Genomic DNA, 17,182 nt, shown 5'->3' with positions numbered 1-17,182 from the left:
AATACCATACAATGAAGGCTTTGAGTCAGCATTGGGTTAGAATCTCAACTCTGTCATACATGAGCTGTAGGAGCCTCCATGTCTTCATCTGTAAAATGGGATCGTTCTCAATAAGAGAATTCATGTAAAATGGCATTGGCCTGCATATATAGGTCCAATAAGTGCACATTCTTATCATTTTCATGCTAGCACTTGAGCATCTCCTATTCGGGACAGCCCTGGGTGTGTGTTCACAGCGCTGGTGTGGGTTCACATGAGGGTCAGGCCCTGTCAGACAGAAGCCCCCTCTTCCTGTCAGACCTCCCTGACATCCGCACTCCATTCCTCATCTGCCTCATGTTTCTTCCCAGAGTTGTTTCCCTCTTTCCACCCCTCCTTCCTCTCTCTCCCGGAGTCTAACTGCCTCCTCAGTGGCCCTCGGAATCCCTGCCGTGTCAGGCAATCCTTCTCGCTCAGTGTCAACATCACCAATGCTCCCGGGACGCTGTGAGGGGGAGAAGCCACTTATTTCAACCAACCCACCCTCTGCATTTATCTCAGCCCCATTCCCTGGACCATCCTTCAATCCTCCCCTGCTCCATAAAAACATCTCATTATCTCCTAAGCTCACATCTGATCATGTGTTCTGCCTTAGCTGCTTACATCTGAGATCTTTCTGTCTGAGGCTTCCACTCATAGCTGGCTGATCTTCAGATTGTGCTGAAAGGCACTGACTTTGCAGAGTCTCGATCCTCTGGAGTGTGTCCCTATCCCCTCACCAGTCCCTGAATCCCGTTCTTCAGGAGGGCATGACTGTGGATGGCTGTCTGCTGGCTGGTCTGGGGGGCTTCCAGCCCTCTCAGAGACCACCCTTCCTGTGCTGCCTGGCTCTTTCTTTCCTTCCCAATGTCAGTCTGAAAACTAACAGAATCGTGACTTTGCTTGAAAAATCGAGAAAACTCCAGAGCCCTCCAGTGAAGCTGCTGCTTTCTCCCCAGTGCAAGGAATTGGGCCAGATGCGGTCATTGTCATCTTGAGCATTTCGGTGGATTTATTAAGTCTTGAACAGAGTTTCAATCACTTGATAAATAGACTAGAAGCAAAGACCTGCCTGAAAAGGGCGAAGGCCTTCATGTTTTCTTAGGGATCGGTTTCCCTTACTGTGGTTCTTATACATTTACCTGTGAGAAATTCCTACAAGCCACTCTGCCTGCTGGGAGGCTTGAAGAAAAGTGCCCCCGGTTGATAACCACTGGTTTACACATACACACGCACCTATTAGCCCAAGAGCAGAGGTGCAAACACCCAGCAGGGAGAACATGCTTCTAGGAGTCATTGCCTTTGCCCTTCAGCACCCAAGAGAGCTAAGCAAGACGTGGGAATTCCTGCTGCCGGCACACAGGGACTAAGTCCTCTCCGAAGCCATAACATTTCAGTGTGTGGGTGTCAGGGAGGTAGAGGCCTATTGTTGCGATGTGAACCAAATGAGGCACAAGGACTAAACATGCAGGTGTGACCATGCGCCACACCTTATCGTACCTGGGGAGGTCTCCCCTGCTTGTGGCAAGTCACTGACAGAGGATGGGCAGACTGTGTTTGAAAATAAACCTCATGGGTGGATTCGCCTGGGCTAACTCGTGCAGTTCTTCTGACTGCATTCAGCATGAATGTCCTGACCCACACCCCCATGGACCATCACAGCAGGGCCCAGGGCTGTCTGTGCTGGCCATTCTGGAAAGACTCAATGCAGCCTCAGGAATTTCAAGTACAAATCCCATCAGTCACTTTTCAGCAAGTATTTATGAGCCCACCTTTCAAGTCCTTGCTACATAAAGTATGGGCCACAGGGTGGGAATCGCCTGGGAGCTTGTTAGAAATGCACAGTCTCAGGCTCTGCCCTAGAACTGCTGAATCTGAGTCTGCACTTAACCAACTCCTCGGGGAATGTCTAGGACTATTAAGGTTGAGAAGCCCTGATGCTAGTAACTCAGGAAAGGGTAAAGGTCTGTTCCTTCCCTCTGGAAGCTCACACTCTGGTTGGGAAGACATGACTCACAGATATGAAACAAAGGAGCAAGTCAAATCATCAAGCACGTTTCAGAAGGAAACTTGAGTGCACAACACCAGGACCAAGGCCTGCCTCAGCCACTTACTGTCACTGAACCTCAGCTGTCTCGGCTGTAAAGTGGGAATAATACTGGTTCTGTCCGGCTTACAGATTGTCCCAGATGGGAAAACAATACAGCCATATGTGCAAACTAACGTTACATACTCTGAGGGCTACAGAAGTTGAGAGATGAGGGCTAGGGATAACTAGAATGGTCTGAAAAGATCCTTGGGGGACAGAACAGGGTAGCCTTTTAAAAATATTGACGCATACCCTGAAACTGGCATTATAGTAAAGATGGAAAAATGCACATTTTGACAACTGCACCTAATACAGTCTCTAGCCCAGGCTAAATATAGAGCTTCTACTGACCTACTCTCATCCTGACAACCTGCTAACGATCAACACCATGGGTCTCAGAAACACACACTCAGTGCCACCAGGTGTTTTACCGAAGACAGGAAGCAGGTGGAGGCAGTCTCTCTGGGGAGGCTGGCAAGAGCCCTATGGCTGCAAACCTTAACTCTGGTTTGGGGCATATAGAAATGGGGCTGCTTGTTATTTTGCAGAGCTGATCTGTGAAGATGCCTGGACACTGCAAGGCAATGCCTGGGGGAGTGGGAGGTAAAGAAAATCAGCAGGTGGATAATCAGTTTCCTTGGTAATATTTCTTATGCCTTTGCTGTGTACTAGATGCTTTCATACCTTCCCATCCCCCAACCCCCCATTTAATCCTCACTCTGACCCTAAGAACCTTATGAAGCAGGGAATTCTTTTGTCCCTACATCACAGACGAGGAAACTGGGAATTTAGGATTAGAACCCAGGTTGGTCTGCTTTCCAAAGCCCATGACCTTAACTGCAAGCTACACTGCTAGGGGAGTGTGAGAATTTCTGGTCTTCCTCGTGCCGTTGAAACAATGTGACTTTGCTTTTGTTGCGAAACCTGGCTCCCTTGGACTCGCTGACGTTTGCCATGCTTGTCCTGAGCTTCTCCAGAGAAATGCTGTCTTCTGGCAGGAAAAGATAAAAAGGGCTGATACAGATGAGTCACCGCACTCGCTATAATTAACAGTGATGCAAGAGCCAGATGCAAACTAAGAGGGGCCCCAGGACCTGCCTTTTAAGCGGCCAGAACTTTGAGCTGCACTTCAATGCAGAAAAGAGTCTCGGTGGCTCAGCCACAGGCTGCTCAATATACATTTAAAGGGGAGAAATGAAACCCGGAATGCCTGCAAGCTCCAAGATAATGGAGCAGAGAAGGGGACACCAAATTAATCTCCTTATTTACAACTGGAAAACCATACACCAGAACCGGAAAGAGAGTTTATAGTTTATAGATAATGTAGATCTTGGCTTTCACACTTGGCCGCCCTGGAACGTCTAAGTGGTTTTCAACCTGCTGAGCTGATTTACGGCAACGATAGCTGTAAATTCACTTGTACTAGGTGTTCAGCGTATACCCTCCTGATGGTACTGTGTAATGGTGAACTTTTCAAAAAAGACTCATAATCGTTAGTATCTCTCTATTCTCTTTTGCTGACCTGGAAAAAGAAGTGATGCAATGATAGCCTGATTAAAATGACCCCTAAAACACAATCCCCACCATGCTGTCCACAAGCCCATTCAGCCAGCTCCCACGCAGTCCCTTTAAGATGCGAGCAGAAGAGGGGCCTCTCTGGCTGCTCCTCTGAGGGATAACTGCCTCCTGAGTTCCCACAGGAGGAAATAAATAGTGGTCAGGACCTGGGACAGGCTCAGCTAGCGGTCATCGATGTAGGCGGTATCTTCTTACCTATTTAAAGGAGCCTCAAAAGTCTGAGCTCAATAGGGCTGATAGAATCTTGCCACTTTCCTTTTGAATAGACTTTAATTGAGAGCGAAGTGAAAAAAAAATGCAGGTTACATTTTTAGTGTTATCCATACGTTGTAAGATCAACACCGAGACAGTGATGCATCTAACGTTTATACATTTCCTAACTTTAGTTGTCAAAGAGCAAATCATTATCAGATAGATATATTTACACAATAATTTCAAGCAACAGTAAATAAACAACTCCCTCCCTTAAAAATCTGGAAAAAAAAAATCACACACATCCAATTACCTTTAAACAATGGATTTCCTCAGCCTAGTAAGTATCATTTTTTGCACATACACTTGTAGATCCAAAGTTACTTAAGTTACTGAAGAACAGTCTTATCAGTGAGCTCTCAGATCAGCCCTATTTCTTTTCGAGTCGCTTTAATTTTTACAACTTGAAGCCACATAACCAGCATGGCCTGTACACTTGAAGGACCCTAAGGACACCCCACATGATAAAAACGAATTCCACTTCCTTTGTGGAGGAGATACGTACATCTCTGAAGACGCATATGACTACAATTCAAAAAGTCAAAAATGAACACAAAACCAAAATCTCAGATCTTCAAACACGGTGTCTTAAGAGCATTGTGTTAATGTTAACATTGAATTAACTGAATGGTAATATTCTTTCATATTTCTCTACAGAGTTGCTAGTTAGTTCTGATTCTTTTTTCAGCTGCTTGAAACACACGAGCTTTTTTAAAAAACTGCCTGGCAGCGCACAGCAGCCTGCCTAACCTCTGCACTGTCGGACGGGTCTCACCCCCAGGGCCCTGCTCTCTGATTTATTTCTTGCTATAGCTGTTAGTAAATGGAAACCATGACAAAGTTTACATTAGCAGACACATACACATGCCCTGGCCTATAAATATTCTATGATGGAAAATGGTACAATGACTCCATTCCCAGTGAAAATGAGCGTAAAGAAGAGGGTGGGGGAACCTTCTCAACAATGGCTCTTCTTACACTGGGAAATCCAGACCAAACGGCGATGTCTGTCGTTGGCCACCTCTCCGGGGCCTTGTGAGTCAACTACAAGTTGGCAGAGTGGAGGCCACCTTCTCCGGGGAAACCTGGTGGGATCCAGTAGTACACGCATCTTGTCTTGGAAGCTGGATGAAGGCGAACTGCCATTTCCTTCTTAGAGAGGTGAGTGAGGAGGGATTTTTAAAGTCAGATTGGAAAGCAGTTCCCACACTGTCCTGCCTGGGACACAGGTCTGTCACTGGGTTGGTCCCCTCAAAGTGCCAGCTGGAGCTTGGTCATGTTTCTCTGGTGCATGTTGTGATGGCGGACTAATTCGTCTGACCGGGCGAACTTTTTCTGACAACTGGGCCACCGACAGCTGAAGGGCTTTTCACCTGTTGACACAATTGCCAGTCAGATACTTGCAACGAAAAAGATGGTATATGTTTAACTCTCAAAGGCCCGAGTTAATGCCACAAGGCACCCACTCTTGATTCCCGCTAGTTTTGTCCCTAAGCTAATGCACCAGGCTCACTTCAGGGGCAGCTCTGAGATGGCAGCACTTCTGAGGCCTAAAAATACTGTAACAAATTAGAAAATACTAGAGGTCATGGTAAGGGGGGGTATCCCTCAGCCCGGCCTGTGCCCTTTCGTAGTCCAGGAGCCCTTGGGGGATGTCTGACTGCCTCAGAAGCTGGAGAGGCTCCTGCCACCGCCGCTGCACTCGCCAGCCATGAGCCCAACTTCTGGCTGAGTGGCACTCCCCCTGTGGGAGCACACTGACCACCAAGGGGCAGCTCCTGCGTTGAGCGTCTGCTCCCTGGTGCTCAGTGCACATCATAGTGACTGGCTGTTCTGCTGTTCGGTCTATTTGCATATTAGCCTTTTATGATATAGGATTATTAAGTCAGAAGACTTGGGAAATGAGAGACTATGAATGCAAATGTCTCGGTAATCATATAAAATGAAGGGAGGGGAACACTTAGTTCAACCTCTCCTGTTAAACTGTTTTATGAACTGTGTAAGTAGGGCATTGAGCTTATCTGGGCTGCAAGGGCCTCAGGATGGTCACCCTAGATGTTACTGATTAACTGCCATCCAGCAGTAGAGCTGTGACTGCAGCTTTCCTATCTCTGTATAGACAGAGATTCTGGACAGGCTGAGTATTTTAAATAAGTCACTGATACTAGTGTGCATGGTATTTGCTTCTATTTCCTTAAAGTGTTACTCAGAGCATAATTCTGTTACACAGAGAATTCTAGTTGAGGCATAGTTTTGAGATTGTTAACAAGTCTGCCAAAAGATCAAGCCTTCTCCATCCGAGGCGCCCTCAGAAGTTCTTCCCAGCCTCACTCTGTACAGGGAAGAAAATTAGCATTTATCGCGTGCCTAAAGGATGCCAAGTTTTGTGCTGACCATCATCTACATATACAAAAGCCTAAACGACTGTTACGAACAAACGACCGGAATGACCTGAAAGACTGGTCGACCAATCACTATGATGCACACTGACCACCAGGGGGCAGACGCTCAATGCAGGAGCTGCCCTTGGTGGTCAGTGCACTCCCACAGCCAACCTCCTGTGGCCTCTCCCTGCCGGCCAGCCGGTCCCAAATGCCCTGATAAGAACCTCCTGCGGCCCTGATCAGGACTGGGTGAGGTGCCTCCATCAGCCCCGACTGCTGGCCAGGTCGAGGGACCCCACCCGTGCACGAATTCGTGCACCGGGCCTCTAGTATGTATGTGTGTGTGTGTGTGTGCGTGTGTGTGTGTGTGTATGGCTTGTCTCATGTACTCCTTAGAATAGCTCTGTAAGGGAAGTGTTGTTATCCCCACTCTACAGATGACAGTGGACATCTGGGCAAGGCAGACACAGGCAAGACTCCAATTCAGGTCAGTCTAATTTCAAAACCTGTGCACTTTGTTGTATCCCACCTCCATAATGCAAATATAGCTGTGACTTCACACTAAGTACAAGTGCCAAAGAAGTCAATCCCTTGTACCACCTAGGGGATCTTCTCATGATATCATTGGTCCCCCTTCACCTTTTCTGAGAAATACTGGTCAGGACAAGCACTAAGAAATGTCCCAGGGGAGGTGCTGACCCAGGGTCAGAGCTGGGGGCCCATCAAGTATAGCATTAAATAGTCTACTGGTAACCTAGGTCACCAGGACATATGCAGATATGCACAGGTCTGGGGGTTGAGGTACAAGGAATAGAAACTCTTTCCCACCAAATTATGAGCTCAGGACTAAGGCAAAGAAGCAACACCAAAGGCATCTGAGTAGGGCCAACGAGATGCCCATCCCACCAACTCTGGGGCACAGGTGCCTTGAGTCTGTCTGTAAGAGCAGCATGTTTGGGTTGAAAATCTGGGACTGCACGAGCGGCTCATGACGCCAGCCTTCCTTTACCTCAGTGGTTCTCAACCTTGGCTGCACATTAGAATCACCTGGGAATCTTTTTAAAATCCTGATTTCTGGACCTCATCCTCCGAAAATTCTGTTTCTTTGTTATGGGGTGAGGCCACAACATTAGTAACAAAGAAACAGAATTTCCAGAGGATGAGGCCCAGAAATCAGGATTTTAAAAAGATTCCCAGGTGATTCTAATGTGCAGCCAAGTTTGAGAATCACTGCTTTACCTCCTGCTCACTGTTCCTCTGCTCCTTCTAATCTGGCTCCTGCTCCCAGTCCCTACCCCGAGCCATGCAGCCAAACTCCTGTCCAACCCTTTCTCTTGCTGTCTTCATTCTCCTCAGTCTATCAATGGTATTCAGCTCTGCTGACTTTCTACTTGATCCTCTTTCCTCCATGGGCTGTGAGGTAAACCCCAACCCCCCAAACCTTTCTCCAACAAAGAAGGCATATGGTGGGCTGGGAGCAGATAAAACTGGGTTTGCTACTTACTAGCTTTAGGACTTTACACAAGTCATTTAATCACTATGTGCCTCAGTCTCCTCATCTGTAAAATGGGGATAAAACATGCCTGCCCTACTCTTCTTATAAGGATGATGTTAAGATAAAGTAAGATAACCTAGACATTCGCCCTCTTTCCAAAGCTATAAAATACACAACAAAGATGGTGCCATTTTCATTATGAATCACACCAGCCTTATGGAGAAGCAAAAGCCTTCAACAGCCAGTGAATAAATGCTAGATTCCCCTTCTCGAGACTAGTACAAAGGAAATAATACCCACATACTGATGTGAGTCTAGCAGAAACCATAGCAGCTCCTGGGGCACTAACTTTTAGCAGAGAAAGAATTCAGATCTCTGAAAATAGTGTCGTGAAACATCAACTTTCAGAGAATAAATGTTTAGCTTGCTAGATTTGGGCTTGCTAGAATTTCTGTTGTTCTTCTGTGAGGTTGATTATCCTATCAAGCTGAGTGATAAAAAAAAAAAATATGATGAAACAAATTGGGAACAGAGGGACCTACGATATCTCTTCATTCTTATTTTGGACACTCATGAAAAGTTCTTTTCACATCTCTCTTCTATTCTGTATCAATCCCCCGCCCCTTCTTAAACAATGTTGTTTAAAATAGCCATAGAATGTTCTTTCTCTCATCTGAGTCTACACCTGTTTAGAACCATTTTACGCTAGTCTTTTCCAATCTCTCTCATCATAAACAACTTCATTCCAACAGTAGTTTAAAAAATAATGAAAAATAAATGTGAAGAAAAGTTTACGCACTTGTTTTACCTGTATGAGTCCTGGTGTGGGTCTTCAGGTGGTCGGACCGGGAGAACTTTCGCTGACAAGTTTTACACTGGAATGGTTTCACACCTAGACGGACAGAGAAGGTCTAACCGCAGCCCTAACAACGTGGGGGCATGACGAGGCCCACAAGGCCTGCTTCCCGGAGGCCGGAGGAGCCGGGCATTTCCAGCCACGCCTGCAGCGTCTGCCTCACCCTCAGATTTCCCCCAGGCCCAGCATGAACCACCCGATTCTGTGCATAACCCTGAAGACCCTGCTTCTGCTCTTGGAAACAATTATTCTTTAACCACAGATGTCCAGCTTCTGACCAAGGTCTCAACTGTGTCCAAGACTGAAAAAAAGGATCATACCCTACAGATGGGATTCCGATCTCCACCACCCGTGATCTTTACTGGTGCTCAGTGTGTCATCAGCAAGTAGCTAGTGGAACCTCATTGTTCTGTGGTCTGCATGATAAATATGGGGTGCTTCTTTCTCTTTCCTCCCTTTCTTTTTTTTTAAGAGAAGAAAAATCCCCAGCAATTAGAAAAAAAAAATTAGAAAAATGAAACAAATGGCTGACCCTCTCACATCCATATTTAACAACAAAGAAAATCACAACATCAACTGGAATGCAAGGGAGTACACTGCCGGCAATGAGAAGTGAACCTACAAACCTGTGTGTCTCCTTTGGTGTCTTTTGAGCTGGTCTGAACGAGAAAACCTTCGCTCACAGTCCTTGAAGTCACACTGGTATGGTTTCTCACCTTGGAGGAAGACACAGACTCCATTTGAAAATGATACCGGAAGTGGGGATCTCATTAAAGGCAACCTCTCCTCTTGGGACTGAAGGGGTCCCCAAGGGCCTCAGGCACTTCGGTGGAGCATGTTAGTGTGGCCTTGCCAAATGCAGTGTGTGGTTAAAGGCCCACCTATCCATGGGCTCACTGTCAGTGACAGAAGACTGGGGAGGCTAGGTGAATGAGGATGGTCCCTCACCTCCCGGTTAGAAGTGAACGGAAACCCAGGTTCTGGAGTCTGAGACCAGGGTCACATCCCACTCTGGCACTGTAAGGGCTGGGTGAGCTGTGGTTTCCTTATTGTGAAATGGGGCCAATAATCTGACAACTTCCAAGGATTTATAAACTGATTAAACCAGACCATCTACAGAAAGGGCTTAGCCCAGGACCTAGCGCAGAAGCGTGCTCAAAAATCACTGGCAGAGAATATTTAGACAAATAACAAACGAAAGAAATCTTAACTCCTAGACTGAGTCTGAGGCAGAATTCTGAGATGGACGTGCCTTGGAGCAGGCCCATATTTTATGGCCTGAAGATTTGGTGTTCTCTGCTACTGACTTCTCATTCCTGAGTCAAGCATAAGCAGTTCCATGGTTGTGAGACGCTCAAGTTAAACCAGGAGCTTAGAAAGATTTTGCTATCCCTTTATCAGAGAGAAGTCAGGAGTGGGATTACACAACCTCCTGTCTCAGAATGGAGAAGCCCCACCCTGTCCTCGCTCAAGAGAGTTCAGCCAAACACTGGGAGCTGAGCCCCAAGAGTGCACTCAGAGACCTCGGGCCTTTCCACCTTCGTATGAGAATTCTGAGTCACCCGCATTCTGGGATGGAGTTCTGGGATGGAGAGCAAGTCCTCCCACCCGCCCCGCCACCTCCCCCCACCAGGGCTCCGTCGGGTCTTTCCATTCCAGGGCAGTCCCTCGTTACCTATCCAGCCCCATAACCTCCTCCATCTCCCCTGAGTAATCTGTACTCCTGCTATACCAGAGCTCACCATTCCCGAAATCTGCCTCACACTTTGCTCACACTAAATGCCCTTGGTCCCTATCCCCACGTTCCTACCGGCAAAAAGTCTGCTCTAAGTTCCTCACAAATGCCTGTTCATCTGTGATGCCTTCCTGGAAACGTCGTGTGCAGACTGAGAGCCCTTCCTTCCCTCCTTACAGAATTTATTACAGAACATCGAATGCGGTGGGCTGTGCCCAGGTCTGCCTCCTCCACTGGCTGGAAATTCCTGAGGGCAGGAGCCTTTCCTTAACTTGCTACTTGTCCCCAGCCCAGTGAGTGACTTAGCTTCATCTCTACAATTGGGGAGGACAATACCACTATTTGGTCGCATTTCTTTTCCCTGCCTTTCTGTTTCTGCTCCTGTTTTGCCTTTTTCTGCCTGACCTTAACCTTGATGGTCAGCCCACACCCATCTGCCACCAAGAAACCTCCTGGGCCCTAGTTCAAATGGATACTCTCTGAACAACTCTTCCCACTCCTCCAGCCTCTGGTTTAGAACATTATCATGTGCTCTTTTAGTCCCTTTTCATTTGTATATGTCCTAGATCCAAAACAGACCATATGCCCTTTGAACTGGGGGCTTGTGGCTTGGGAATGAAAAGGCGTGAGTTTGAATCCTGCTTCAGCTGTACCCCACCCAGCTGGTAATTGTTGTATGTGTGAGGATTAAATGAAATAATGCATGTAAAGAGCCTGACACATAGAAAGCATTTAATATAGAATTACTTAATATTATACTCTGCACTGTTATTATAAATTGTACTCTTTCAAGAAGGGGGCCACAGAATTGTTATTTACCAGCCTGCCCTAGCGGTTCTGATAGTCTTAGCGATCTTGCCTACTGTCTTCCCTTCAGACATCTAACCCTCACTGTTTTCTAAGTGTCTTTTTTCCATTAAAAGTTTCTACAACTGTATCATCTTGAATGTAGTCCCTCACATTCTTCCAAGCAGAGTTTTACTTTACCATCTCCCTTCTTGCCTTAACATTTACTTTCCAAATGATCCCATTTAGGAAACTATGTAAAAACAGAACATGCCACCAGTTTTCTCATCTTTAGCCTCAAAGCCAGAGGTGCACTGAGTGCAAAGTCAGGTTTAAGCAGAAACTGCATCCTCTACATGTAATGACTTAGCAATGGCCAATGGTCTAGAGATCTGAAAGCAGATCACTTTCTTCTCAAGCTTCCTTAAAGCAACCTCAGCAGTAATCCTATCTAATAAAGAGGGAATATGCTAATTGACCCTCATGCCATTGCAAAGATGGCGACACCCACAGCCAATAAGGAGGGAATATGCTAATTGACTGTCACGCCCTCAAAGATGGTGGTGCCCACAGCCACAAGATGGCCGGCAAAGGAGGGCAGTTGTGGGCGATCAGGCCAGCAGGGGAGTGCAGTTGGGGGCAACCAGGCCAGCAGGGGAGGGGAGTTGGGGGTGACTGGGCTGGCAGGGGAGGGCAGTTGGGAGCAACTGGGCCAGCAGGGGAGGTCAGTTGGGGGTAATTGGGCCGGCATGGGAGCAGTTAGGCGTCAATCAGGCTGGCAGGGGAGTGGTTAGGGGTGATCAGGCTGGCAGGCAGAAGCAGTTAGGGGCAGGCAGGCAGGCAAGCGGTTGGGAGCCAGCAGTCCCGGATTGTGAGAGAGATGTCCGACTGCTAGATTACGACCAGCAGTCGTACATCCCCCAAGGGGTCCCAGACTGGAGAGGGTGCAGGCTGGGCTGAGGGACACCCCCCGCCCAGTGCACGAATCTCATTCACTGGACCTCTAGTATTAAATAATTATGCTTATCATCACAACAAAGCTGTCTTTCAATTGTGGAAAGAACGCCCTCGTCTGTGTAGCTCAGGTGTTTGGAGGATCATCTCATACACCAAAAGGTTGCAGGTTCGATTTCTGGTCAAGGCACATATCCAGGTTGTAGATTCGATCCCTGGTCAGGATGCATGTGGGAGGTATCAGTCAATGTTTCTTGCTCACATCAATGTTTCTCTCTCTCTCTCTCTCTCAAATCAATTTTTAAAAATTTAAAAAATGAAAAAGTATGGCACCAGCTGCCCTGTGGAAAAGCCTGCTTTTCCCCCTTTCTCTATAGAGGAGACCCAACTTCACTCCCATCCACAGGCCAATGGCAAATATTTGTAAAACGGCTGTTCACATTTGAGGTGTCCAACAACCACACAAGGACTCTTTCCCAGAGGCAGACCTGTGGGGAAAATCAAGTTTTCCTAGACACATAATCAAAAATCACCATCTTTTTTTAAGATTGAAAACAAAAATTAAACCTACAATCCATTTTCCCATTCTCATCTGGTTGATTATTAACCCAAGCAGTTAAGTTTGTCTTTGAACCATCTCTTCCTAATCTTAGGATAACCTTGCCCATCAAGCTCTCAAAATCATCTGATTGTACCAAACTCCCAGGCTAGCTCCTCTCTCTTTAAAGATGCTAATAGTATTCCAATAGGAACACTATCATTTATTCAGACTTATTGGCATAGGGTACTGCACTTGGTGTTTCACACCTGTAATTCCTTTAATCCAATTTAATATTAAAATGTAATCGGCTCTTAACAATTATATAAGGTAGGTATTATCATCTCCATTTTTCACATGAAGCAAATGAAGTTCAAAGAGAGGTTAAGTAACTTACGCTAGGTCTCACCACTTGGTGATAAAGCCAGAATTCAAACACCAGGCTCTTTAATTCTGTGCGATTCTTTTTCCACCACTCTGCTCAGCCCTTCCTGAAGACAGCTTACTGACTTCTTTATTAAAGGATGGATAATCAGGATGCAAAATGGCCCTGCAGCCTTTTTCTATCACCTGAGCCAGATCTTTCAAAATGCCTACTGTCCCTCATCCCAGCAATCACCTGGGTCCTTAGCAGTGGGAGACCCAGGAGCAGGAGCTCCGGAACCAGCCTGCCCCAAGCTCACCAAACCAAGGCCGGACGGTGGACACACTTACCAGTGTGCTTCCGGCTGTGCATCTGTAAGTGAGACAGCTTAAAATATCTCTTATTGCAGCCCGGGTAAGCACACATGAAGGGGCGTTTCTCATTGGTCTCAGATGCCGAACGGACAAGAGTCGGGGCTACTCCGGGCACACGCCGAACGTCCTACAAGCAGAGCATAAGTGAATGCAGGCTTTAGCCACAGGTGAACATGCATGCCAGGTCCCCAGGGAAAGTGAGCATTGGAATATACCCCAGGAAGGGATGGCAGAGCCGAAGCCTACAACTGCTCCACACACCAGATGCCCACAGCAGACATCACTAACGGATGACAGATCAGTGCATTCTACAATGCAGCACTCTGACATCATCACTACTGACCAGCCAGAACCAGTACTTGAAGTCTGTTTGATGTCGATAATCCAGAGTATCTGGAAAAGAAATGCTGGTGACTGGAAGAGCTCCCAGTCCAGCCCGTCTCTCAGCTTCTCCACTAGATGCAGTGAGGTTTGGAAGCCAAAGTCCCAGATTCTCTTCCATTCCCTCCCACTCAGATGCATGGCCACAAGACTGGGGCCAAATTTGCAATGGGTGGGAATGTCCTTATTAGAGAGGCAGGCAGGATACAGACGAGCTCCAACGAACCAGACCTTCCATGTGTGAGTAAATGACAAGGAAGAGGAGCCCCTGAGATCTGAGGGTGTTGTCTGTGAAGGGGAGCTGAAACCAGAGGCTCATTGTGCAGTGCTTTAACAGTGACACCAGAAAACACTGGGTCTGCCCTCTGTGCACCATACACATCCTCCCCAGGGCAGCATGTTGATCCTCTTTATCTTCTGAGTGTATGTGTACGGTCAGTCCTACCTGAGAAAGAGCTAGAGGGAAACAATGAGGCAAGCTCCCCTTCATTCTCTTGGGAGACTCTCTCCTCCCCCAAACTGTTCACAGCCTCTGTCTCCCTAGGAGGCAGTATAAAGAGGTGCTTAAAAACAGGGGTTTTGGAGTCAGACAAGTCGTGTTGTAAGTCTCTGCTCCACCTCTTACCGGCTATGTGGTTTTGGACAAGTCACTCATCTTCTCCAGGCTTGAGTTTCCTTACCTACAAAATGGAGCTAATGATAGTACCTACACCTCATAGAGGTGTGCTGAGGATTAAATGGAGGAGGAGGAGTCAATGTATAGACATGCAAGAAGCTTAAATGTGTATTACTAAGTGAAAGGAGCCACTCTGAAAAGGCTACATACTGTATGATTCCAACTACATGACGCTCTGGGAAAAGGCAAAACTATAGGCAGTGAAAAGATCTGTGATGATGGGGGCAGGAGAGGGGAGAGGGGGGAGAGATGAGCAGGTAGAACATGGGGCATTTTTAGGCAGTGAAACTGCTCTGTATGCTATTGTAATGGTAGATACACGGCATTATGCATTTTGCAAAACCCACAGAACCACACAGCACAAAAACTGAACCCTAATGTGAACTATGGACTTTGGTTAACAGTAATGTGTCAGTATTGGCTCATCCATTGTAACAAATGCACCGTACCAAAGCCAGATATTAATAAACATCGAGACTATGTCAGGGAAGAAGCAGGGGAGAGGGAAGATATGGGAACTCTCTGTACTTTCTGCACAATTTTCCCTTGAACCTAAAACATTGTTGTAAAAAAATTAAGTCTATTTTTTATAAAAAAAAAAATAGTCCATGTATAAAACTTAGCACAATGCTTGGCATTTACAAAGTGTCCAGCCATAGGTGGTGCAGTTATTGATGTTATTGTTATTATTAGCAACCCTTGGCAAGATAGAGTCTACCTTTGGACACTTTAGATTGCAGACCGAGTCAAAGGCAGGCCATTAATTCAAGCCCGTTTAGCCCCAAATGCTAGTATAAGAGCTGCGTAGCCCACCATGGAGAAGGCGAATTAAACCATGAAAAGAGAAAGGATGGGATTCTACAGGAAACATCTTGGCCTGAGCCAGGGAGGCAGCCCCCTTCAAGCTGGCCTCTGGAGAGGAGGAGGCTGCCCTATCTGCCCCCTGGAAGAGGAGGGGTCCCTGCTGTCCCAGGAGCATACAATTAGGGACAGACTTGCTAGGATCAAATGGCCATCGGCAAGGAAGTGAGAGGGTGGATGTTGAGAAGGGAGAGAGGCCGTGCAGTCCACTTCCAGCCGGGGCCCGAGCACTCACCTGAATGCCCCTGAAGACACCGTGGGTGTGTATTCTGTACTGGGCGCCACAGAGGATGGGCGTGGTGTGGTTATCGCTTTCATACCCTGTGCCGTGGCTGCAAACACAAGGAAGAGAGAACAAGGCTCGGGTTGGTCCAGAGGCACCATTTGGAAATGTGCAGCAGAGGAATGTTTTTTTAAAGCTCACAGGACAACAGCTGGTTTCTGCCTCCCTCCATCGGGGCTACTTTCGAAGTAGGGTTTTGTGAAGGGCGGGGCCGCTCAATCCTGGTGTCACCACCACGCAGCCCCCCCTCACACTCAGGTCCTCACAGACGCACGGCACCGTCCAGGGCTCTGCCTCTCTCCCACAAGCCGGGAACAGTCCCAGTGGCAGGAGTTCATCCCCAGCACGCTGTTAACCCTCTAGGTGGCAGGGCTGACCGCTGCAAGTGTCTCAGGAATGAGCAGATGCCTCAAGTTCACATCAAGTGCAAGGGATGTTTGTCGGCACCTCATGACAGTTTTCACCAGATAGCGCCAAGAAAGTGATGACACAAGGAGAGATGTCACATCCTCAGAAGTGGGGGTGACACATCTGTGGCCCTGCTCCACTTAACCTAGAGATCAGTTTTCCAGATCAACTTAACTCTTGGCAGCCAGCCCCTGCCAAAGGCGGACACCGGATAATCTTCCTCCAGCAGTAGACTGACTAGCTAGTCCCCTAGTCGACGCTCAGGTTAACCGTGGACTACTCGTGAGAGCTGAGGGATGTGAAATATTGAAAAGGAATTGCTTGGAAGGGGTGGACGTTCTGCTCTAAAGGTATCCTCTCCTCCAGGAAAAAGCTGATTATCTGTTCTACAGTTATTTTACTTCCAAACGAGGCAGAGTGAGGGTGCTTATCCACCCGGGCGCCCACTGCGATCACACCTAGAATCATCATGGAGAGCTTTTATGAAATACCTCTGTGAAATGGTGCAGCAGCTTTGGAAAATGCCTGGAAGGTCCTCAAAAGGCTAGACATAAACTTCCCGTGGGGCCGGCAATTCCACGTCCAGGTATGTTCCCAGCAGAGATGAATCATATGTTTACACAAAAACCTGTGCACATTGTTTTTGAGCAGCATTGATTCATCCTGGCTAAAAAGTGGAATCAACCCCAAAGTCCATCAGCTGATGAGGAAACAAAATGCAGTACCTTCATAAAATGGAATGTTATTTGGCAATAAACAGGAAGAAAATACTGACACCTGATCATGTGGACAAACCTTGAAAACACTGTACTAAGTGAAAGAGACCACTCACAAGGACCACCTATTGTGTGACTCCATTTATACAAGGTGTCCAGACACAGGCAGAACTATGGTGACAGAAAGTAGATTTCGGTGGCTGGTTGCCTAGGGCTGGGGAAGCTGGAGAGAAATGAAAACTGACTGCTGAAAATGTCCTAAAACTGGGGTACTAGTCACACAAGTCCGGATATACTAAAACTCCTTTTTTTTTAAATATATTTTATTGATTTTTTACAGAGAGAAGGGAGAGAGATAGAGAGTTAGAAACATCGATGAGAGAGAAACATCGACCAGCTGCCTCCTGCACATCCCCCACTGGGGAAGTGCCCGC

The 17,182-nt window shown here is 47.1% G+C and overlaps 1 protein-coding gene across 3 annotated transcripts in view; it reads right to left on the bottom strand.

Annotated features, from left to right (window-relative positions):
- Nucleotides 1-5,188: 5,188 nt before the first annotated feature.
- WT1 (WT1 transcription factor) overlaps nucleotides 5,189-17,182 on the bottom strand; it is a gene marked incomplete at both ends in the record, with an annotated part of 50,210 nt that continues 38,216 nt past the window's right edge. For 2 of the 3 annotated variants that reach the window (XM_081099474.1, XM_081099476.1), the window contains 5 exons: nucleotides 5,189-5,310; nucleotides 8,616-8,708; nucleotides 9,299-9,388; nucleotides 13,400-13,550; nucleotides 15,577-15,673. In XM_081099474.1, the coding sequence (XP_080955600.1) occupies nucleotides 5,189-5,310; nucleotides 8,616-8,708; nucleotides 9,299-9,388; nucleotides 13,400-13,550; nucleotides 15,577-15,673 (553 nt within the window). The remainder of the gene's footprint in view (nucleotides 5,311-8,615; nucleotides 8,709-9,298; nucleotides 9,389-13,399; nucleotides 13,551-15,576; nucleotides 15,674-17,182) is intronic. The other variant, XM_081099475.1, reaches the window with a different exon arrangement.

This window comes from Myotis nattereri (assembly GCF_964212035.1).
Source record: "Myotis nattereri genome assembly, chromosome: 9".
Taxonomy (NCBI): Eukaryota; Metazoa; Chordata; class Mammalia; order Chiroptera; family Vespertilionidae; genus Myotis; species Myotis nattereri.
This window is presented reverse-complemented; position numbering and strand designations above follow the sequence as displayed.